Genomic DNA, 23,135 nt, shown 5'->3' on the forward strand with positions numbered 1-23,135 from the left:
ACTGGTTCTGCGTTTTACATATTTGCGTCAAGTTCCTCAAGGTGATGACGTGAAATTGAAACTGTCAAATGAAAAGATTAAAAATGACCAGCCTATCTAGTGTAGAGAAGAGCTTAATTTACAAAATATAAATTTTGTTGAAGTGATTATTTCATGCCAAACCCTAGATGCCTTTGAGAAGGTGATGATGAGCTGCCTTTTTGAACTGCTTCAATGCATGACATGTAAGGAGACACACAATGATATTAGGGAGCAAATTCCAGGATTGTGACTTGGTGACACTGAAGGAATGGCTATGTAATGCCAATTCAGCATGGTGAGTAGCTTGGAAGGGAACTTGCAGATGGCAGCATTTCTATGCACCTGTTGCCCTTGTCCTTCTAGGTGGCAGTGGTCAGGGGTTTGGAAAGTGGTATCTAAAGATTTTTAGTGAATTTCTGCACTGCATTTGTAGAGGTATACATTGCTGTTACTGAGCATTGGAGGAGGGGAGAGCGGATAAAACAGATCAGTGACTCATTCTTTAGTGGCTAGGCTTGAGGGGCTGAATGGTTTACTTCTGCTCCTAATTTGTGTTCCAAATAAAAGACTCTGTGCACAGATCACAAGCACCTGGCTACTGTCTTTGCTTTGAGTATTTAAGCCAGTACGACGTCAGGAGGGAAACACATAATAGAGGTTGACCACAAACCACTCCGAAGCATCTTTCTCAAACCATTTCCACCTGTTGCAAAAGTAGTTACAAATGATGTCACTTCATTTGCAGAGCTACCACTTGGAAGTGAAGCACAAGGAAGTAAAGCAGATATACATTGACATTTCAGATATGTATGCTGTTAAAAAATACATATCCATTGAAGGACGTTTATGATGGAAATACAAACACAAACACAGAGCATGAAAGCTTCCAGAATCAACAAGCAGCAACAGGTCTGGAAGTCTTAAACCCAAAAAAGGCAGATATTCAGTGTGACAAACAGGTGTCTTGCTTAAATCAAGTCACGTCAACATAAGCCACAAAGGAATCAACTCTAGTCTGAGGAAGACAACAGAAGTGACCCACTGTCCAAGCATGAATAATGAAAGTAATGATTATGTGCTTGTGTAAGGACAGCCAAATTTGAAGGATCTGGAAAGAACAAATGATCCTCGCACCACCACATGTCATGATTGTTTTCTAAATGATATATCTATATGTGGTTACTTGCAAACATTGGGTGCTTGCTTGAATAAGTATCCTTGCATTTTTTGGTTTGCCCTAAACACACAATATGGTGAGACATCTGATGTTGAAAATTAGTAAAGACTATCAGCATTTTGTGCACATCTAAAACAATGCCAATGCGATATCTAGCTCAGGGGTGACCTTATAGAGGTTTACAAAATTATTGGGGGCATGGATAGGATAAATAGGTAAAAGTCTTTTCCCTGGGGTTGGGGAGTCCAGAACTAGAGGGCATAGGTTTAGGGCGAGAGGGGAAAGATATAAAAGAGACCGAAGGGGCAACTTTTTCAAGCAGAGGGTGGTATGTGTATGGAATGAGCTGCCAAAGGATGTGGTGGATGCTGGTACAATTGCAACATTTAAGAGGCATTTGAATGGTATATGAATAGGAAGGGTTTGCAGGGATATGGGCCAGGGGCTGGCAGGTGGGACTAGATTGGGTTGAGATATCTGGTCGGCATGGACGGGTTGAACCAAAGGGTTTGTTTCCATGCTGTACATCTCTATGACTCTATAATATAGCCAATCATCTGCATATTGTAGTTTGTCATGAAACCCACCTCCAGCATGCTGTGAAAACTGTAACATTTACAGAACTAGAGGTTGTGAAGTTACAACATTCAATTCTGTCCTGCAAAAGAATTGGGCTCATTGCAAGGTATTTATTAGGTCACTTTGGGGGTCACAGAAGAACTGTTTGAAAGAATATAGACAGGGACTGCAGGTTATTGACTTGTGAGACAGAGACAGAGAGCAGACTCAATGTTAGGAGTACTAACTTAGAGCTGTGTTGCAGGGTAATCAAGAGCAGTTAAATGGTTGTGTTATTAGAAAATGTCAGAAAGAAGCAAGCAGCTAAGTGTTCAATTTAAGATTCAGATGAAGTCCTGGGGAGTGAAAGAAAGTAAAGGTTCACTTCTGGGGGTAATCACTAAGGGCTCAGAAGACGACTGCAAGTATTAATACTTCAGTTGACCTGAGAGAATGGAATCGAAAAGCTCACAAGCGGCACCGGTTTCATACAATTAAGGTCTGGGAAAACCCTAAGAGCAGATTTTAGCTCACTGAAGCTAGTTAATGGCAAAAGGCTGGAGATGCCTCAGTAAACAAGTACTGGAACAGTTTCAGAACCAACGAGAGTGTGAACCCAGAATAGGAGGATGATTGACAAGAGCAGGAACAGTCCATGACAAAGTTGCTCTCGAGAGGGAATTATGGCCAGATGAGGAAGAGTGAAGAATTATAATCACTTGTGAAGTTTAACAAGATTTGATGAACATCTGTGCTGTTAAATGTATTTCATTTTGGGGTGGGGAATCTGCCTTTGAAATGCACTGTAGGGACAATATATTACTTGTCTTTATAACATGCTAATTCTGGCCGTTGGAAATAATTGTATATTTAACAGAAACTGTATTACTTTTCTAAAAACTGTAAAGTACTGTTATTTTGTTCAAGACTGTGAAATCTTGTGGCCTTATTTTTTTTTTGCCCCGAGATCTAACCTTTCCGTCACTTTAAAAATGAAAGATGATCAGTCCTTAACCAGATCATGAAGATGGTGATCTGGTTTGGAGTCCCAAACATAACTAGCTGTTGAAAATCATAAGCAACTCAATTTTCTTCCTTTTAATGAGTATGATGCTCTGGTCTTAATTCCTCTTGTTGGCTAACCATACAAGCTGTGAGAAGAACATTCAAGAAGAGTTTTGAAGTGAAAGGATCAAAAAGGACAAGCAATGTCTCTCTTCATCTGCCCTCCCATGTATTTTTGCAATATCACCTGTCAGGATAAATAACTATTTGAAAATGAACCACATACTTTCTGAACAACAAACATTTTTTCAGTAGTACATTTTACATGTAAAACGTCACAGGGCCATACACAATTGGAGCCCGTAAACATTTAGGTGGACTTTAAGCTTTTTGTGTACTTACCCACATCCAATATCCAAAGGTCTCCAAGTCGACATCCACTCATTCCTCCATAAATGATCATCTTTGGTTTCTTCGAATCTTTATAAACAACAGCAGTGTGAGATTCTCTTGGAGGTGGCGGAGTGCCATGTGTAACTGGAATGTCCCATCCCACCACTCCTGATCCAGATCTAAGCTCCACAGTGTACAAGTCATTCAAGTACCTTCGTATACAGCAAACAAAAAAAATGTTCACATTTAACAATATGAGATGGAGACTGAGAAAACCAACCCAAGTTTAAAAATGGATTGGCTGTCTACCTCATCAGTGGTGACTCTTCAACCATCAACAAGCAACAATAAAAGCAAGCTACATTTTAACCCCCAATCAACTTTAAAGGAGTTTGATACTGAAGTTGATGAAAGTTTAACAGATCTTAATCACACTTGATGGAATATTCAGCATTCTCAAATCGACACAAAAGTACCTTAGCCGTACACTCTAGAAACATTAAAGGCACAATCAGTCAAATTTTCTTCTCTCAAAACATGGAGATGTTCCTTGCAGACTTAGTCATATTTTCCGAAGTGCATTCTTCAATTAAAGATGGGATAGAGCACAGGGAATAATTTCACCAGATGCAGAGCCATAATTTAGCTCCCATATCAAAGTCATACTTTTATCATATAATACATTATACATTCGTGTGTCTTCAATTATAACAAAAATCACTTACTCGTTTCACAGAATTTATGACTTTTACCAATGGTGTGTACACAGATGTGAGGTTTTAAATGTAAATGTAATATTAGTCAGATTCCAGTGTTGGTCTGTTAATGGTAGTCAAGTGAAGCACAGTTGATTTTTGTTTTTATGAATGCAAGAGTTAATAAACCAGTGTCAGAAAAGGACTGGACAACTGGGCAGCTGCAAACCAATGAAGAGGGGGTTAAGTGCATTGACAAACAAGGTAGAAAGGTTAGCTGTGGTGCAAAGGTTACAGCCAAGCTACAGATTAAAGGGAAAGTTATGATTCCAGCTAATGGAACAACTGATGGATTACCATGTTAACTAATACAAAAAAAATTAATCAATCACTGAAGCATAATTGCAGAAGGCTGAAAAGTTTCTTTAACAACGTAAGTTTATTTCACAAAAGACATAAAAACAACCAAAAGCTATTTAAATATTGAAGACAATTTAGAATAATCTTAAAACCCACAGTAAAACAAAGGCCTCAATCTATTTCCTAAAACGATCATTTCACAGCAAAACAAGTCCAGAGAAATTATGCTTTTATATCAAATCTTCAACTTTTACACAACTAATTCTTCCCAGTTTCCTCCCTTGAAATTGGAGTCCTCTTACATGAATATAGTTTAGGTCGACAAACTAATGGATTGGGTTAATTTAGCCCTCAAACTACTATGAAAAACTCATTCCTTGGAGACAAACCATAGTTGATTCCAGTCAGAGCTGCTCCAAACTGTCCTAAAAACTTACAATCTCACGGTTTTCTAAACGAAAATCAATCCTCGATTATTGTGTACTCAAAACAATCTAACAAACTTCAATGTTAAACCACTGGCGTATAAATAATTTTTAAAAATTTATCTTACAAGGGTCTGCAGCCATTTGCTCTCTGAAGGAGCCCAGAAAGACTCTTCTATCTTATTTTTGTTTAAAGATAACTCTTCACAAATGTAACCAATACCCATGCACCATTACTTTTTAAATACAGGTGCCAAAAGTGACATTAATACATCTAAATAATAGCCCCTTCATCAGACTTTTTCCCAAATAAGAATGAAAATAGTGAATACAGAATGAAACAGACTCATTTAATTCACCATCAGAATGTTAGTTTAAAAAGTATTTGTGTTACATTTACAGCCAATATACAAGTTTCATGGCAATCATATTTTACATAAGCCCATTTGCATACTGCATTCAGTTTCCTTCATACATGCTTTTGAAGTGTCTGGTAGAACATTGCCTTTTTTTTAAAGACACAGAATTGATTTTAAATTGTATGTTTGGAGCATACACAAAGCAATACATTTAGCTGCCTTGGCCCTAAACTCTGCAACTACCTCTCTCACCCTTCCCGTCAGGATCTGTTTTTTTTAGATTAGACTTACAGTGTGGAAACAGGCCCTTTGGCCCAACAAGTCCACACCGACCCACCGAAGCGAAACCCACCCATATCCCTACATTTACCCCTTACCTAACACTACGTGCAATTTAGCATGGCCAATTCACCTGACCCGCACATCTTTGGACTGTGGGAGGAAACCGGAGCACCCGGAGGAAACCCACGCAGACACGGGGAGAACGTACAAACTCCACACAGTCAGTCGCCCGAGTCGGGAATTGAACCCGGGTCTCAGGCGCTGTGAGGCAGCAGTGCTAACCACTGTGCCACCGTGCCGCCCACTAAAGAGCCTTCTCAGCAACTAACTTTCTAACCTTTCATTCAGTCACCTATTTTAACTTCTCCCTTAGATATCCATTTCTTCTTCTATGAAACATCACAGGATATACTTTGCTAAAAGAGGAAGCAGTGCAAAAAGAGATAGATTGAGGCAATTGCAGTCATGATCTTCATTTCCAATCCTCTAATTTTCTAATTCTGCTTACATAATATTATTATGGATATAATCCAAAATCCTACTTCTTGCTTTGCTTTACAGCATCAGTTAGTTCCAAGTGTCTCATGAAAAACACCTTTCCAATCCTACTGCATTTGCTTGACTTATAACACTGCCTAGCAGTCAGAATCAATTTCACTCACTTTATAAATGAATAGAAAATTAAAAATTGCTCAATAGAAGGAATTAACAATTGTGGAATTCTCAAAATGTCAGTCATCTACCTATTTACTGGTAGCTGAAAATGCTCTTAAATCCACATGGAACGTAGCAAAAGTCAATACTGCAATAGCCAATGATTAGCAACAGCATTCGGCATCAGGTATCATAGTATTACAACATAAAGTACTATTTGTAGCAGAAGTCAGCAGGGGGTACCTTGGAATATTATTCTTTGGGTCTTCACTGTCATTAGCCAGGCCACCAAATAAATAACACTTATTCCCAACAAGACACAAGGTGTGGCCAAGGCGGGGACAGGGTTGTGGACCAGTTTTAGGTGGTTTTGGTTTTAATTTCTTCCACTCCCATCTGCTCGCCTACAAAACAAAATAACTGATTTTTACAATCAAGTAAACAACAACGTGTATTTATATAGTGTTCTTTACCGCAATGTAAGGCACCTTACAGAACTAAAATGAGATAAAATCACAGATAGACATATCTGGTCAGATAACCAAAACCTGTTCAAAGATTTTGAGGAGCATGTTAAAGAGAGTATGATAAGCAGAGAAGTGGAGAGAATTAGGGAAAGAATCCCTGAATGTTTTTCCATCAGTGGTGGAGCATTTAAAATCGAGATTACACAAGGCCAGAATTAGTGTGGTACAGAAATCTAGAGGTCTTGCAAAGAGATAGGGAGGGGTGAGGTGGGGGAAGAATTCTAAAATATAGATGAGAACCTTAAAATGTCAAATTTCCAATATGTTTCACTAATTTGAAATTTCAAACAGAAAATTACATTTGCAAACATAATATGCCATTTATCAAAGAGACCTCTGAACTGAAGAAATTAAGATTCTGAGGAGTTGAGATGAAATTTTAACACCACAAAATAAATGTAGTAGTTGGAACAATTGCTTGCCTGTAATTCGTATAGGTCATTGCTATACTTTCCATATTCTACCATTCCTCCAAATACCAGGATTCTGGTGCCGTCGCAGATGAAGCCATAAGCTGCACAACCTGGTGGGATGTCCCCCCTAACTGCAGGGATAAACCACTGGTTTGTAGCTGTAATCAAATATTCACAGAAAACAGAAAAAGGATAGGATTCAATTAACAAAATCATATTAAAGGAACAAATACATACAAACTTCACATTATGAACCTCAAGTTCAAATTAATATAATTGCATTGCTTAATATTTTTCTAAGAACATAGACATTTTCATCATATTAATTGTAATTAGTGTTTGAAACAGGCAATGAGATATTTTCAATCAGAAACTTGTGTCTTTCTTCAGAAAAGAAAGAATTGTACAAATGTTATGAAATATGAAATTCAGAGCAATGGAATCAAGGCAGAAGTTCTCCACTGGTTGGAACCATATTTAGAACAAAAGAATATGGTGTGGTTAATGAGGCCAATCACTTCACTTCCAGACTATTGCTGCAGAACACTCATACTGAAGCAGGACATATCAATATGTAGCGAGACCTGTAATACATATCAATTTGGACCAAGAAGTGGCAAGTGACAGTCACCAAAAGGGAATAATTCCGCAAGATACTCAAGGGCATTACCTTTGCTGAACCACCCACAACCAGCATCTTGACAGTTATCATAGACCAAAATCTGAACTTGACTGGACATCAAAATGTAGTTACAAGTGCAGGTTAGAGGCAACTAACTCACTTTCCATCCCCCCAAAGCCTGTTCAATATCCAAGAGTTCCAGACTTCTAGATGAATGCAACTCCAACAAAAGAAGCTTACTATTAACCAGAGCAAAAAGCCTACTTGATCACCCATTCACCAAAGTAAATATTTACTCACTCTATCACTGGACAATATGTTCTCTTTCAAAAGCATATTTTAAAGCTGTAACATCTACTACCTAGAACAAAGATAGCAAACCCAGTGTAAGACCACAACCTGCAGATTCCCCACCAAGCCAAATACTATCCTGACATGGAGCTATAATCGCTATTCCTTCACTGTTCCTGGACCAAACTCCTGCAGGTTGCTTTCTAACAGCACTATGGGCATAATCACACCATCTGGATTCCAGCAGTTCAAGGCGGCAACTCAGCACCACTACCACTACATGGGGATAACAACAAGCACTGGTCTTACCAGCAAATCTCACAACACAAAGCAATTTTAAAAAACTAATATGTTTTTATACTTGTTTGCACTTTATACATAATATACACTACTCTTTTTGTGTTTTAACAAATAATGCTATTTGGTAAACAAAATCTCATTTCCAAATAGTACTTGGAACCTGCAAAGTTTAAAATAAAAACAGCCTGGTTCTGATGTAACTTGGTGGACTCTCTTCATAACAAAAATGTTCATTTTTTGAGAGATTTCATCTCACTGGAAATTTTAAAAGTCTTCTTCAGCTTGCTGGTTGGTGAGATTTGTTGATTCATGATAAAAATATTTTTCAAAAGATTATTGCTCAGGATGATCAACTCCAATCGGTTTGAGACTCTCTTCTCGATTCAACCCTGGTCAGTATCTTTTTTTTATTCATCCAGGTTAATGCTGAGCCAGCATTAGTTGCCAATCCCTCATCACCTTTGGTGGTGAGGGTGAGCTGCCTTCTTGAACTGCTTAAATCTATGTGCTATACGTAGACCCACAACAGCATTAGAGAGAGAACTCCTGGTGTGGTTTCCTTCAACGAGTTCTGCCTGACTATCTGTTTTTCTAATTATTTTTAGTATGTAGTTTCACAGTGGTTCAACAGCAAGTGACACAAGTTTTTAGCTGAATGCTAAATGCTGTGATATGATCAGGCTATTCACACTATAGCCCTTAAAATGTCATCAAGTTGTAAACCAACTGATACACTACAATAAGGATGATTTTCATACAAAGATGGCAGTTTCCACTACTTCTACTCCCCATCAAATCAAAATTTAGGTTTTGCCGTGACTTTATGTGAACACTGCAAAATGCATTTGGAACTTAAAATTGAAATCACATATTAAAGAATTGTTCTTATTCTAAGAGTTCTACATAATGCAGAATCGGGTCTTAAATTCTAGAGCCCTCAGCTTATTGTATGTTCACTATAACATCGCCATCAGCTGTACCAGTCCCAAATAAGAGCATCGATCAGCTAAAATCCTGATCAACGAAATTTGCTTTTCAAAGTGCATTTATTGAATATGGCCAACAGATATTTTTAATCAATCTGCTTAGACACATTGACCCACTTCTGGAGAGGTGGGATCTTGGAATACAGATCTTCTAGCCTTGCAGTCTGGACACTACCACTGTGTGGCACGGTGGCACAGTAGTTAGCACAGATGCCTCACAGTGCCAGAGACTCTGGTTCAATTCCCACCTCGGGCAACTGTCTATGTGGAGTTTGCACATTCTCCCCATGTCTGCATGGGTTTCCTCCGGATGCAACGATTTTCTCCCACAGTCCAAAAATGTGCAGGTTAGGTGAATTGACCATACTAAATTGCCTGTCATGTTCGGTGAAGGGGTAAATGTCGGGGAATGGGTCTGGGTGGGTTGCTCTTCGGACGGTCGGTGTAGACTTGTTGAGCTGAAGAGCCTGTTTCCACACTAAGTAATCTAATCTAATCATATTGATTCCAATGCCTTGTAGTGACTCCCAACTAATGACAAGTTTAACCCTACCAGAGCTTCTCCGGACAATGCTCCTCCCATTTGCATGTAAATACGCAGCAACTAAATCAAATAAGCAAATATGCCTTCAAACACTTATTTTTGGAAGTGTTAATTTCTCAATCATTCACTAAAATAGCATTAGGGCAGCCAGAATGTTAGGAAGATTAAAACCACAAACATTTCCATTGCTTTTTTAAAGCTGATTTTAGCAGAATTAGGTCATTTGGCGCATTGAATCTGCTCTGCTATTGATCGTGGCTGATAGGTTTCTCAACCCATTTTCCTGCAACCATTGATCGCCTTTCTAAAGATATTTTAAAGATATTTAATGACTTGGCCTCCACAATCTTCTGCAGCGATGAGCTCCATAAATTCAACATAAGGAATTCCTCATCTCAGTTCTAAAGAGTGATCCCTTCACTCTGAGGCTGTGCCCTGAGGCCCTCGTCACTCTTACTAGTGGAAACATTTTCTCCATGTCCAAGGTGTCCAGATCTCTCGGATTACTCTAAGTTTCAATGACAGACCTTTTCATCCTTCTAAACTGCAGCAAATTCAGACCCCTGGTCCACAACTACTCTTCATATGACAAGCTCTTCATTTCCAGAATCATTCTTGTGAATCTCCTCTGGACCTCCTCCAAGACCAGCGCACCCTTCCTTAGACAGCAGGCTAAACTGGTCACAATATTCAAATTTCAGTCTGACCAGAACCTTATACAGCCTCAGCAGTATATCCCTGCTCTTGTATTCGAGACTTCTCAAATTTTTTATGGATACAGGCCATTCGGTCTAACACACCAAGCTTCCACACAGCATCCCACCCAGACTCATTCCCCCTACCCCATCTCTGCCTTGCCCATGGCTAACACACCTAACCTATACAACCCTGAACACTATGGGTAATTTAGCATGGCCAACCCATCTTTTCAGCACAGAGTCATAGAGATGTACAGCACAGAAACAGACTCTTGGGTCTAACTCATCCATGCCGACCAAATATTCTAACCTAATCAAGTCCCATTTGCCAGCACTTGGCCCATGTCCCTCTAAACCCTTCCTATTCATATTCCCATCCAGATGCCTTTTAAATGTTGCAATTGTACCAGCCTTAACCACTTCCTCTGGCAGCTCATTCCATAAACACACTACCCTCTATGTGAAAAGGTTGCCCCTTAGGTCTCTTTTATGTATGTTTCCCCTCTCATCCTAAACCTATGCCCTCTAGTTCTACACTCCCCCATCCCAGGGAAAAGACCTTGTCTATTTATCCTATCTATGCCCCTCATGATTTTCTAAACCTCTAAGCCTCTAATGCTCCAGGGAAAGCAGCCCCAGCCTATTCAACCTCTCCCACTGGCTCAAATCTTCCAACCCTGGCAACATCCTTGTAGATCTTTTCTGAACCCTTTCAAGTTCCACAACATCCTTCCAATAGGAAGGAGACCAGAATTTCACACAATATTCCAAAAGTGGCCTAACTAATGGTCACAATATGACCTCCCAACTTCTATTCTCAATGCACTGACTAATAAAGGAAAGCACATTAAACACCTTCTTCACTATCCTATCTACCTGCGACTCCACTTTCAAGGAGCCATGAACCTGCACTCCAAGGTCTCTTTGTTCAGTAACACTCCCTAGGACCTTACCATTAAGTGTATACGTCCTGCTAAGATTTGCTTTTCAAAACGCAGCACCTCACATTTATCTAAATTAAACTCCATCTGCCACTTCTCAGCCAATTGGCCCATATGATCAAGATCCCATTGTAATCTGCTCTTCAGATAAGAAGCCTGTGGCCAGTGGTGTGTCACAAGGATCAGTGCTGGGTCTACCACTTTTCATCATTTATAGAAATGATTTGAATGCAAACATTGGAGGTATAGTTAGTAAATTTGCAGATGACATTGAAATCGGAGGTGCACATATTTGGACTGTGGGAGGAAATCGGAGCACCTGGCAGAGACCCACACAGACACAAGGAGAATGTGCAAACTCCACACAGAATCGCTTGAGGCTGAAATCGAACCTGAGTCCCCAGCACTGTGAGGCAGCAATCCTTACCCCTGAGCCGCCATGCCATCCCAAAATGAATGCTAACATTGTGTATGCCTTCCCACCTGCCAACTGAACCTGCACATTAACTTTGAGAATCCTAAACCCCAAAGTGCCTTGGAGCCTCAGATTTCCAAAGCCTATCCTCCTTTAGAAAATGGCATGCAACTCTATTTTCCCTACCAAAACCTCACACTTCCCACATTGTGCACCACCTGCTACTCTCCTAGACTGTCCAGGTTTTAGTACAGCCTCCCTTTTTCCTCTACCCTCCATCTTTGTGTCATCTGCAAACTTAGCAACAATGCCCTCAATTCCTTAATCCAAATCATTAACATATAATGTAAATAGTTACAGTCCTAACACTGATTCTGCAGAGCTCCATGAGTCACCAGCTGCCATCCTGAAAAAGACCCCTTTATCCCCAAACACTGCCTCCTGCCAATCTTCATCTTGATTTGTTCTTAATACCACAGGCTCTTATTTATCAGCCTCCTGTGTGGCACTTTGTTCAAGGCTCCTGGAAATCCAAATAGATCACGTCCACTGGCCTCCTTTTGTCTAACTTGCTCATTACCTCCTCAAAGAATTCCATCAGATGTGTCAGGCATAACCTCCACTTAATGAAACCATGCTGATTCAGCCCCATTTTATCCTGCACTTCCAAGCACAAAGCAAAATTGTGGCATAAATACCAGTCAGAAATGGGTTCTGAATCTTGATTGTGTTGAGGTCGGTTTTCATAAAAAATTAAGGATGCTTGAGTCATATTTATCTTTTATCATTTCAGTAGCACAGGCATGTGCTTCCTAACAAACGCAGTGCATTTAAATTAGAACAGTACAGTTCCACAACACACCTAATTAACTACCAGCGATCCATCTATATGCAAAGGCAGTGGAGAGGTTTTGGCTCATTTGTAATGCTTTCCAGTTTGCAATCACTAGGCTCACATAAGCAGGATGCCAGGGATTTCATAGAATCGAGTCAATGCCTCTGGAAGGTGATGACAAGCTTGGTGGGAGTTCAGAAGCTTGCCAACATAATTCTTAATGTTTAAACTGCAAGGATGTTGGATTGGCAACTCCCACCATGTAATCCAAATCCTACAGTCAACAAAACACAGTACTGTTCAGTAGAGATTTTGCTATCTTAGGAGATTCTCCACGATGATAAATTATTGCTTGGCAAAAACAAGATCAGCATTTAGTGGGCTCACTCACAGATTTCAGAAAGAGAGCTGAGTTGTCTCAAAAATCAAAGCCACTGCCACAACTGACCCTCATGTGCACAATCTGCAATGTGTTACACAAATGAAGATTTTGTCTAAAACAATGACAATGTTGGAAAATCTCAGCAGGTCTGGCAGCATCTGTGGACAGAGAAGCAGTTAATATTTCAAGTCCAGTGTGACTCTTTTTCAGAGACTTGGTTTAGTGTCACACAAGATGACATCAAACTATAAATTGGTGTTTTCACCCTTATTCGCAGAATGTGCATCTGTCAAAGCAATGAGAATCCTTCAAATCCAAGGAGAGAATACAAAAAGTAGAATTACACTCTCTGAAATTTGGAAAGGTCAGAGAAGATTTGATCAATATTTTAAAGGTATTAAATTGAACAGATAGGGCAGATTGCGTGAAACTACTTCCATTGACTTAGAGTCTTGAACCTGGGAGCACAATCTAAATATCAGTGACAAGGCCTTTAGGAATTAATGCAAAAGGTGACAGAAATCTGGAACTGTCTTCTGAAAATGGCAATTAACATTAGGTTTTTTTAAAAAATATTTAAATGTAACATCCACAGATTCTTTATCACCTAAAGGTATGGACGCGAAAACAGGTATGTCAAGTTGTGCAACAAATCAGCTCACTGAATGGACAAACTCAAATGGTTAAATGCTCTACCCCATTCCTCCACCCCCACCCAGGTCAAGATGTGGAGGTGTCCATGTTGGACTGGGGTGGATAAAGTAAAAAATCACAGCTAGTGACTTGACAAAGGAGCAGCAATCTGAAAACTTGTACTTCCAAATAAACTTATTGGACTATAAACTCTTTTTTAACTATAACAAACTGAGAAAATAGTGCAAATTCTAATGTATGTATACATTCTTTAAAAATCTCCAAATGAAATGTTTCAAATGCAATCAAGTATCCATAAGACACAAAAGTTCAATACTGAGTATTTTATTTAAGTTTAATATTAACTGTTTGTAAACAAACATACTATTAAATGTTATAACTTATCTCGACGTGCTTAGGCTGATACTAAATTTGTATGAGGTGGCAATTCAGGATGTAAAAGGGAGTATGTTCAAATTAAATGTTAAAAAATTACCTCAGTACTTTGAAAAAAAGATCCTGCAACTCAAACGACTACAATTCGCGCCACAGATCAGTCAGTATTAACTTTTAATCTCAATACTGATCTACTATTGCAGTATCTTCAGTTTTTGTAACCCTAATGCTGTCATATTGCCATTTTTCAATGCGTGTTCTGCTTTGAAACTGGCAGTTAAGTGACAAAGCTGAAAAATGTGTTGCTGGAAAAGCACAGAAGGTCAAGCAACATCCATAGAGCAGGAGAATCGACGTTTCGGGCATAAGCCCTTCTTCAGGAATGAAGAAAGTGTGCCAAGCAGGCTAAGGTAAAAGGTAGGGAAGTGTAGAGGGAGGAAGAGAGCTTCTTCAAGGAAGGCATCCTTGCAAGAGGATTCGCAGTAGGTTATAATCAACTAGGAGAAAGCGAGTACTGCAGATGCTGGAGATCAGAGCTGAAAAATGTGTTGCTGGAAAAGCACAGCAGGTCAGGCAGCATCCAAGGAGAGATGTTGAGAGAGGAAGAGAACTTCTTCAAGGAAGGCATCCTTGCAAGAGGATTCGCAGTAGATTAAAATCAACTAGGAGAAAGTGAGCACTGCAGATGCTGGAGGTCAGAGCTGAAAAATGTGTTGCTGGTCAGGCAGCATCCAAGGAGCAGGAGATCTAGAGAGAGGAAGAGAGCTTCAAGGAAGGCATCCTTGTAAGAGTATTCGCAGTAGGTTAAGTGACAAAGTAGAGGGCTTCAGCAAGAACCCATCTTGGTGCGATAATAAGAAATTTCAACTTCAGTAACGTCGGGATTGGAGCGGGTCATGAACAGCAATTCTCATTCATGGAGAGATTCACAGCAGGGGGAGCCCTGCACAAAATGTCAGCTCCTGGGCTAGCTTCAAGCAGCAAATCTGAAGACACGTCAAAAAATGTAAACAAGGAACGAGTGAAAAGGATGAACAATATGGTGCATCCTCCATTACACGAAGGTATTCAGCCTTTAAAATGTCACACTTCCCGCCCAAACATAATCAAATTGCTACAACAGAAGCTTGCATAATTTTTAAATAATTGCATTTCGATTGAAAACAAATGTTGGAGATCACAGCGGGTCAGAAAACATCCACGGAGAGACAGTAAGCTAACATTTCGAGCCTCTTCAACTAGACACGAAACGTTAACTTACTCTCTCGCCGTGGATACTTTCTGACCCGCTGTGATCCCCAGCATTTGTTGCTCTCAGAATGGATTCCAGTATCTGCAGTAATTTGTTCCTACTTGCATTCCCATACTGCCCTGAACAAGATAACATCTCAAAGCCGTTTCACATGAACGACAATCACACAAAATGTGACATGGAGTCACGTACAGGTAAACACATTCTCGGGTGACCAAAAAGGCTGGGGGTTTTAAAGGAGCGACTTAAAGGACCAGGACGGGATTTTCAACGTTTAAAATCACACAACACCAGGTTATAATCCAACAGGTTTAATTGGAAGCACACCAGCTTTCGGGGCGACGCTCCTTCATCAAGTGATAGGGATTTTGAACGTTCGCCTTTCATGTCTCAAAGCTGTAAGAGGGCACTGAATGGCGGGGCGGTGGGTGGGAGAAGTGGCAACGTCCCGTTGTGTGTCACATCTAGCGGTGGGTGCATTCAGCTCTCCGGGGGCGCTGGAATGGGGAGGGTGAAAGATCCAGGGCTCAGCCCAGCCCCGGTGTAAACAAAAGACAGGCGCTCGATCTCGAGTGGAGTCGGAGCTCCGCCTCTCCCTGAACCGAACCCCGGAACCAAGTCCCTCCCACTGTCAACAACAAAAAAGATTCCCTCTCCTCCCCCCAGTAGATATATGTAATATATAAGAAAAAAGACACAGCCGGGCTGCTGTGGGTAACAGCATGTTATTAAAATGACAAGAATAAAGGAGAGAGTCGGGCGGCCATAGTGGCGCTGGCTCCTCCGCCTTGTCCTGTACCGCCTCCCTCCCTCCCCCCACCCCCACCCTGAGGTGCCTGTGACAGTTACCGGGGGGGGGGGGGTCACCTCACTCCGAGCACAGGCTCGACACCCCCCTCACCCCTCAATCTCTTGTATCCTCACCCCCTCCCCTCACCCCTAAACCGCCCCCCCCTCCCTCCCTCCCCGGATCTATCCCCCCCACCACTTCCCAGGCGGTAAACCAGCCGCCCTCCGCGCTGTCAGCGGCCGGGGACCGCACCGAAGGGCGAGGCACGGCCCTAGCTCCGAGCCTCTGCGCTCCCACCCTCGCGGGGACCCTTCGGCCGCCGGGGAACAGCCGGGGTTCTGTTTGAAACAGGGGCCCGCTGGGCGCCAGCCGCCGCCGCCATCTTGGACACTGGCACCAATGGCGCCTTCCCTCCCGCTCCGAGGAGGGTCTTTTTTTGTCTCACCACACAACACCGTCCTCTCACCCACCGGTGTTGTAGACGTGCAGCTCGTCCACGATCCCCTCGTTGCCGCCGCCGAATATGATCATCAACTCTTTGATCGCCACCACCCGGTGACCGTGTCGGGGCCGCGGGACCGGTCCGGTGGCTCCGGTTACCCGTCTCCATTTGGGAGAGGGAGCCGCCATCTTACTGCACCCTGCCCAGAGTGCACCGCGGCCCAGACCTTCCTCTGACCAGGGGGCACCGCGGCTAGACCTCCTCCGCCCCAGAGTGCACCTCATTCATCCCCAACCGCGCCCCCTCTGGCCAATACATGAATGACACCCTCCATCTCACATCCATTATACTCAACCACAGGGTATTTTATCTTCATGTAGGCTTTTGAGGAGCTGAATGTTGCTTTCTAAAATAATTATTAGTCTTCTGTTAAAAATCACACAACGCCAGGTTATAGTCCAACAGGTTTATTTGGAAGCACTAGCTTACGACGCGCTGCTCCTTCATCAGGTGATTGTGGAACAGGACCATAAGACCATGTTCATTTTAATGTTCATTTTAAGATCATATGGTCCTGCTCCCCAACTACCTGAAGAAGGAGCAGCGCTCCAAAAGCTAGTGCTTCCAAATAAACCTGTTGGACTATAACCTGGTGTTGTGTGGTTTTTAACTGTGTCCAGTGAGTCCAACACCGGCTCCTCCTTTGGCCTGTGTTTTTTTTATTACCAAACTACACGTCTTCAGTTCGAAACAGACTGATGGAAGGGAAGGCAATCAAGGGATGGCTTCATTCTAAAATAAAACAACGAACTGCATATGCTGAAGATCTGAAACAAAAAAAGGCGAAACTGAAGAACCCGAAACATTAACTCTGGTTTTTGTCCATAGACGCTTCTAGACGTACTGAGTTTCTCCAACAATCTCCCTTTGTTACTGCCTTCAGGCTTACCTTCAAAGTAACACTTTGTTTTACTTTATACTAAATACTGTTGTAAATGCTAATCTTATATGAAGCTCTGACATAATTACATTATATAAAGACTGAGCTATCTTTCTTTGAGTGTTCATGTTCTTGTGCTCTATGTCTCTTTCAGGTAGTCACTCTGGTATATCCTATAGTGTTTTCTTCAAGAGTGTTCTAACTCTACCCACACTGTGGTATTTAAACCCAGGTGATGTGCAACTTGCGACATCATAGCAAAATTGTTTTCACGTTGTCTTTCCCGACATGACAACTAGGATTGTCTGTGACCATTTATTTAACCTTATAAATTCTACATTCCAAGAAGTCAAAGGAAAACATCGATGCAGACAACCCTGTATATTATCAAGATGGTACAGTTTTGGTTGCTATTTAGTAAATAGACATTGGACATTAGCCTTAACTCTTCTGATAGCATTATTGCACTAAATCAGAAGGGTCCATGTGCTAATTCTGCTTTACGATTTCAGCCCAAAATCAAAACTGACACTTTAAAGCTGTGAAAAGGGAGTGTCACACTTTTAGAATTAGAATTCCTACAGTGTGGAAACAGGCCCTTCAGCCCAACATGTCCACACCAGACCTTTGAAGAGTAACCCAACCAGATCCATTCTCCTACCCTATATTTACCCCTGACTAATGCACCCAACCTACACATCCCTGAACACTATGGGCAATTTAGCATGGCCAATTCACCTAACATGCACATCTTTGGATTGTGGGAGGAAACTGGAGCACCTCTGTACATCTCTACATACAGTTAAGGAAGGACACCACTTTGACTGGGAAAACACATCCATCCTAGGATAAGCCAAACAAAGACCGCACGAGAATTCGTAGAAGCATGGTATTCCAACTGGAACTCTATCAACAAATATATCGAGTTAGATCCCATCTACCATCCCCTGAGAAAAGGAACAGGAAGTGACTTCACCACAGGAAATAACATCACCACCGGAAATGACATCAACAACCCAAAGAAACCCAAACATATGAATAGAAAGCAGGAATTTTCAGCATTGCTTCACCTGAGGCCCACTGAAGATGTGTTACGAAATGTCTGGAAATAAACCTTCCAGCTCAGCGAGCAACCCTACATCCAAAAGATTTATTTAAAGCTTTCGAAGCACTGTTCCTTCATCAAGTGAAGTATACTCCAATCGGCTCCTCCACATCATGTGAAACTTGAAAGGGTTCAGAAAAGATTTACAACGATGTTGCCAGGTTTGAGGGGGGCGGGTGGTTTGAGTTAGAGGGAGAGACTAAATAGGCCGGGGCTATTTTCCCTGGAGCATCTGAGGCTGAGGGGTGACCTTATGAAAGATTATAAAATCATGAGGGGCATGGATAGGATAAATAGACAAGGTTTTTTTTTCTCCTGGGGTGGGGAGTCCAGAACCAGCGGCCATAGGTTTAGGGTAAAAGGGGAAAAATTTTGAAGGGACAACTTTTTCACACAGAGGGTGGTGCATGTATGGAATGATCTGCTAGACAAAGTGGTGGAGGCTGGTACAGTTAAAATGTTTAAAAGGCATCTGGATAGGTATATGAATAGGAAGGCTTTAGAGGGATATTGGCCAAGTGCTGTCAAGTGGGACTAGATTAATTTAGGATATCTGGTCGGCATGGATAAGTTGGACCGAAGGGTCTAATTCTGTGCTGTACATCTCTATGACTCTACTTACACCTTAGGAGCAATATACAAAATAGTAGATTAGATTCCCTACAGTGTGGAAACAGGCCCTTCAGCCCAACCAGTCCACACCGACCCTCTGAAGAGCAACCCACCCAGACTCATTTCCCTCTGACTAATGCACCTAGCACTATGGGCAATTTAACATGGCCAATTCACCTGACCTGCACATCTTTGGACTGTGGGAGGAAACAGGAGCAAACCCACGCAGACACAGGGAGAATGTGTCTAACTCCACACGAACAGTTCCCCAAGACTGGAATTGAACTTGGGACCGTGGTGCTGTGACGCAGCAGTGCTAACCACTGAGCCATTGAGCCACCGTGCCACCCTATAATGTTCCTATTCCTGTCAAGTAATGCATGGTATAGCTTACGGGAACTGTGCTATGGGGATTTGATGGCAATATAGTAAATGTAATGCATCAATTTATCTATTTCTATCTACTGCACTGCATAATTTCCTGTTTGCAACATGTGAAATTTCACATTGTATGCCACTGAGTCATACATTATGTCCTGTCAGTTCATTTTCAGGCATCCAATTGCGTATCTGTCTCCTAATCTTTGTACATTAGGCATTCAATATCTATCTGTGACCTATATGCTGTGCATTTGCAATTTTGTGTTCTATATAAGGGCTCTGTTTTATATTTCCACTTCTTATGGAACTAATTTTGTATTTACAGTACAAACAGAAATCTTAACTGATAAGTTATGAAAGTCAACCAACATAAATGCCAAATTAAGCAAACCTCTCTGAGGCTTTACAAGGTCATAAGTAATTTCTGATGTGGCAAAGATCAAATACATCTGTGTATTTTCTCAGCAATTCAAATGTTCATATATTAAATCATTTAAAAGTTCCAGTTTGCAGACAAACGTGACTCAACTTACAAACAAAGTTATCCTTGTGGTTTATAAATGCCATCTTTGATACTGTTACTTGCCAGTTCTGTTTGTGCCATAACTAATACCTTTGCAGATCGATCATTCTGGAAGCTAAAAGGAAGTTACCAACTACCACAATGCCAAACATAGAACGTAGAATGTGGAACAGTACAGCACAGTACAGGCCCTTTGGCCCTCAATGTTGTGCTGATTTTTATCCTACTCTGTGATCAAACTAACCTATATACCCTACATTTTACAATCATCCATGTGCCTATTCAAGAGTTGCTTAAATGTCCCTAATGTATCTGACTCTACTACCACTGCTGGCAGTGCATTCCATGCACCCACCACTCTCTGTGTAAAGAATCTACCTCTGATATTTCCCCTAAACCTTTCTCCAATCATCTTAAAATTATGACCCCTTCTGATAGCCATTTCTGCCCTTGGAAAAAGTCTCTGGCTATCCACTCTATCTATGCCTCTCATCATCTTATACACCTTTATCAAATCACCTCTCATCCTTCTTTGCTCCAATGAGAAAAGCCTTAGCTCCCTTATCCTTCCTTCATAAGACATACCCTCTAGTCCAGGCAACATCCTCCTCTGCATGCTCTCTCAAGCTTCCACATCCTTCCAATAAGAAGGCAACGAAACTGAACACAATATTCCAAGAGTGGTCCAACTAGGGTTTTACAGTGCTGCAGCATGACCTCACAGCTCTTAAACTCAATCTCCCCGCTAATGAAAGCCAATACACCATAAGCATGCCCCCAATCAATTCCTCTAGCCCTGCATTTCCCATGGCTAGTCCACCTGGCCTGAACATTCCTGGACATTGTGGGCGGTTTGGCATGGCCAGGCCACATGGCCTGTACAGTTTTGGATTGTAGGAGGAAACTGGAACACCGGGGGTGGGGTTGACCCGCGCAGGCACGGGGAGATTGTGCAAACTCCACAGAGACAGTCTCCTGAGGGTGGAGTGAACTCTGGGTCCCTGGGGCCGCAGGGCAGCAGTGCTAACCACTGTGCCACCCTGTTGTCATGATTGGGCATTTTCTAAACATTGCAATGCATCCATGCCAACACATTACATAACTTGAATTGTTGTTACACTTGATGAGTTTTATTACCATTTTGTACATTTTAACATGAGAGTTTACTACTTTTATTGATACACTTATGATCCTAGCATGGAGTGACAGGCAGGATGATAAAAGGATGTTTCCCTTTTTTGGAGAGATTAGAACTAAGAGTAAAGTTTGAAAAAACAACACATTTGGCCTGCTATTTAAGTTAGAGATGTTTTCTTATTCCTCAGGTAGCAAAATTGAAATAGGAAGGATATCACTGAGCTGGAGAGGGTTCAAAAGAGATTGACCAGGACGTTGCTGGGTATGGAAGGTTTGGGTTATAAAGAAAGGTTGGGACTTTTTTCACAGGACAGCAACATAGGAAGTTGAGTGGCGACCTTATGGAAGTTTTATAAAATAATGAGGGGTAAGGATAGAATTAATGGTAGCTGTCTTTTCCCTGGGATGGGGGATTTCAAGAATGACTATTGGGCACATTTTTAAGGTGAAAGGAGAGAAATTTAAAAAGACTCAAAAAAAATGTTTTACACAGAGGTTGGTTCACAAGTGGAATGAACATCCTGAAGAAGTGGTGGATGTGAGTACAATTATAGTGTTTAAAAGAGTTTTGGACATGTACAGGAAAGGTTGGATGACTATGAACCAGGAATAGGCAGGTGGGACTTGTTTAGTTTGGGGTTATGTTTGGCATGGACTAGCTGGACCGAAGAGTCTGTTTCCATGCTGTATGACTCTATTACTCTATTATACCATACACCTTCTTAACAACCCTTTCAACTCGGGTGGCAACTTTGAGAGACTTTGGACGTGGACCCCAAGATCTCTCTGTTCCTTCACACTGCCAAGAATCCTGCCTTTAACCCCGTAATTTGCATTCAAATTTGATCTTCCAAAATTAATCATTTCACACTTTTCCAGGTTGAACTCCATCTGCCACTTCTCAGCCCAACTCTGCAACCTGTCAATGTCCCATTGAATTGAATTGAATTTATTGCCATGTGTACCGAGCACAGTGAAAAGCTTTGTCTTGTGAGCAATAGAGGCAGATCACAGAGTTAAATAGCATAGATAAGTAAATAATAGGTAAACAGCGACAAAAACAAAAGACACAGGTGCAGGCGAATGTTAAGAGCTTGTGAGTCCATTCAATATTTTCACAACGGTAGGGTAGAAACTGTAATGAAACCGGCTGGTGTGTGTGTGTGTTTGTGTGTGTGTGTGTGTGTGTGTGTGTGTGTGTGTGTGTGTGTTCAGATTTCTGAACCTTCTCCCCGATGGTAGATTGCAACCTACAACTGTCCTCCAAACTATCCACAACTCCGCCACCCTTCATGTCATCAGCAAACTTACTAACCCACCCTTCCACTTCCTCATCCAAGTCATTTATAAAAATCACAAACAGCAGAGGTCCCAGAACAGATCCCACTGGGCACCGAGCTAGCTGAATACTTTCCATCAACTACCACCCTCTGTCTTTTATGGGCCAGTCAATTCTGTATTCAGACAGCCAAATTTCCCTTTGTCCCACGCCTTCTTACTTTCTGAATGAGCCTAGCATGGGGAACCTTACCAAATGCCTTGCTAAGATCCATGTACACCACAGCCACTGCTCTACCTTCATCAATGTGCTTTGTCACATCCTCCAAGAATTCAAGAAGGCTTGTGAGGCATGATCTGTTCCTCACAAAGCCATGCTGACTACCTTTAATCAAGCTATGCTTTTCTAATGATCATAAATCCTGTATCTCAGAATCCACTCCAATAACTTGCCCGCCACCAACGTAAGACTGACTGGTCTGTAATTCTCAGGGTTATCCCTATTTCTTTTCTTGAACAAGGGAATAACTTTTGCCACCCTCCAATTATCTGGTACTACTTCAGTTGACAGTAAGGAAGCAAAGATCATCACCAAAGGTGCAGCAATCTCTTCTCTCACTTCCTGTAGTAACCTTGGTTCGAGCCTAATACTGAAGCAAAGCATTCATTAAGGACCCCCCCCACCTCCTCCGACTCCAGACACAAGTTCCCTTCACTATCCCTGATCGGCCCTACCCTCACTCTGGCCATCTCTTGTTCCTCA

The 23,135-nt window shown here is 41.6% G+C and overlaps 1 protein-coding gene across 3 annotated transcripts in view; it reads right to left on the reverse strand.

The window, feature by feature from the left end:
* Positions 1-16,605, reverse strand: part of LOC132824861 (host cell factor 2-like) — a 74,607-nt gene extending 58,002 nt beyond the window's left edge. For all 3 annotated transcript variants that reach the window (XR_009645721.1, XM_060839659.1, XM_060839658.1), the window contains exons 1-4: positions 16,425-16,605; positions 6,879-7,027; positions 6,173-6,333; positions 3,164-3,366 (exon numbers count right to left, since the gene is read on the reverse strand). Coding sequence is in view for 2 of the 3 variants with exons in the window: in XM_060839659.1 (XP_060695642.1) it covers positions 3,164-3,366; positions 6,173-6,333; positions 6,879-7,027; positions 16,425-16,584 (673 nt within the window). In the remaining variant the exon portion in view is untranslated. The remainder of the gene's footprint in view (positions 1-3,163; positions 3,367-6,172; positions 6,334-6,878; positions 7,028-16,424) is intronic.
* Positions 16,606-23,135: the final 6,530 nt, after the last annotated feature.

This window comes from Hemiscyllium ocellatum, chromosome 19 (assembly GCF_020745735.1).
Source record: "Hemiscyllium ocellatum isolate sHemOce1 chromosome 19, sHemOce1.pat.X.cur, whole genome shotgun sequence".
Taxonomy (NCBI): domain Eukaryota; kingdom Metazoa; phylum Chordata; class Chondrichthyes; order Orectolobiformes; family Hemiscylliidae; genus Hemiscyllium; species Hemiscyllium ocellatum.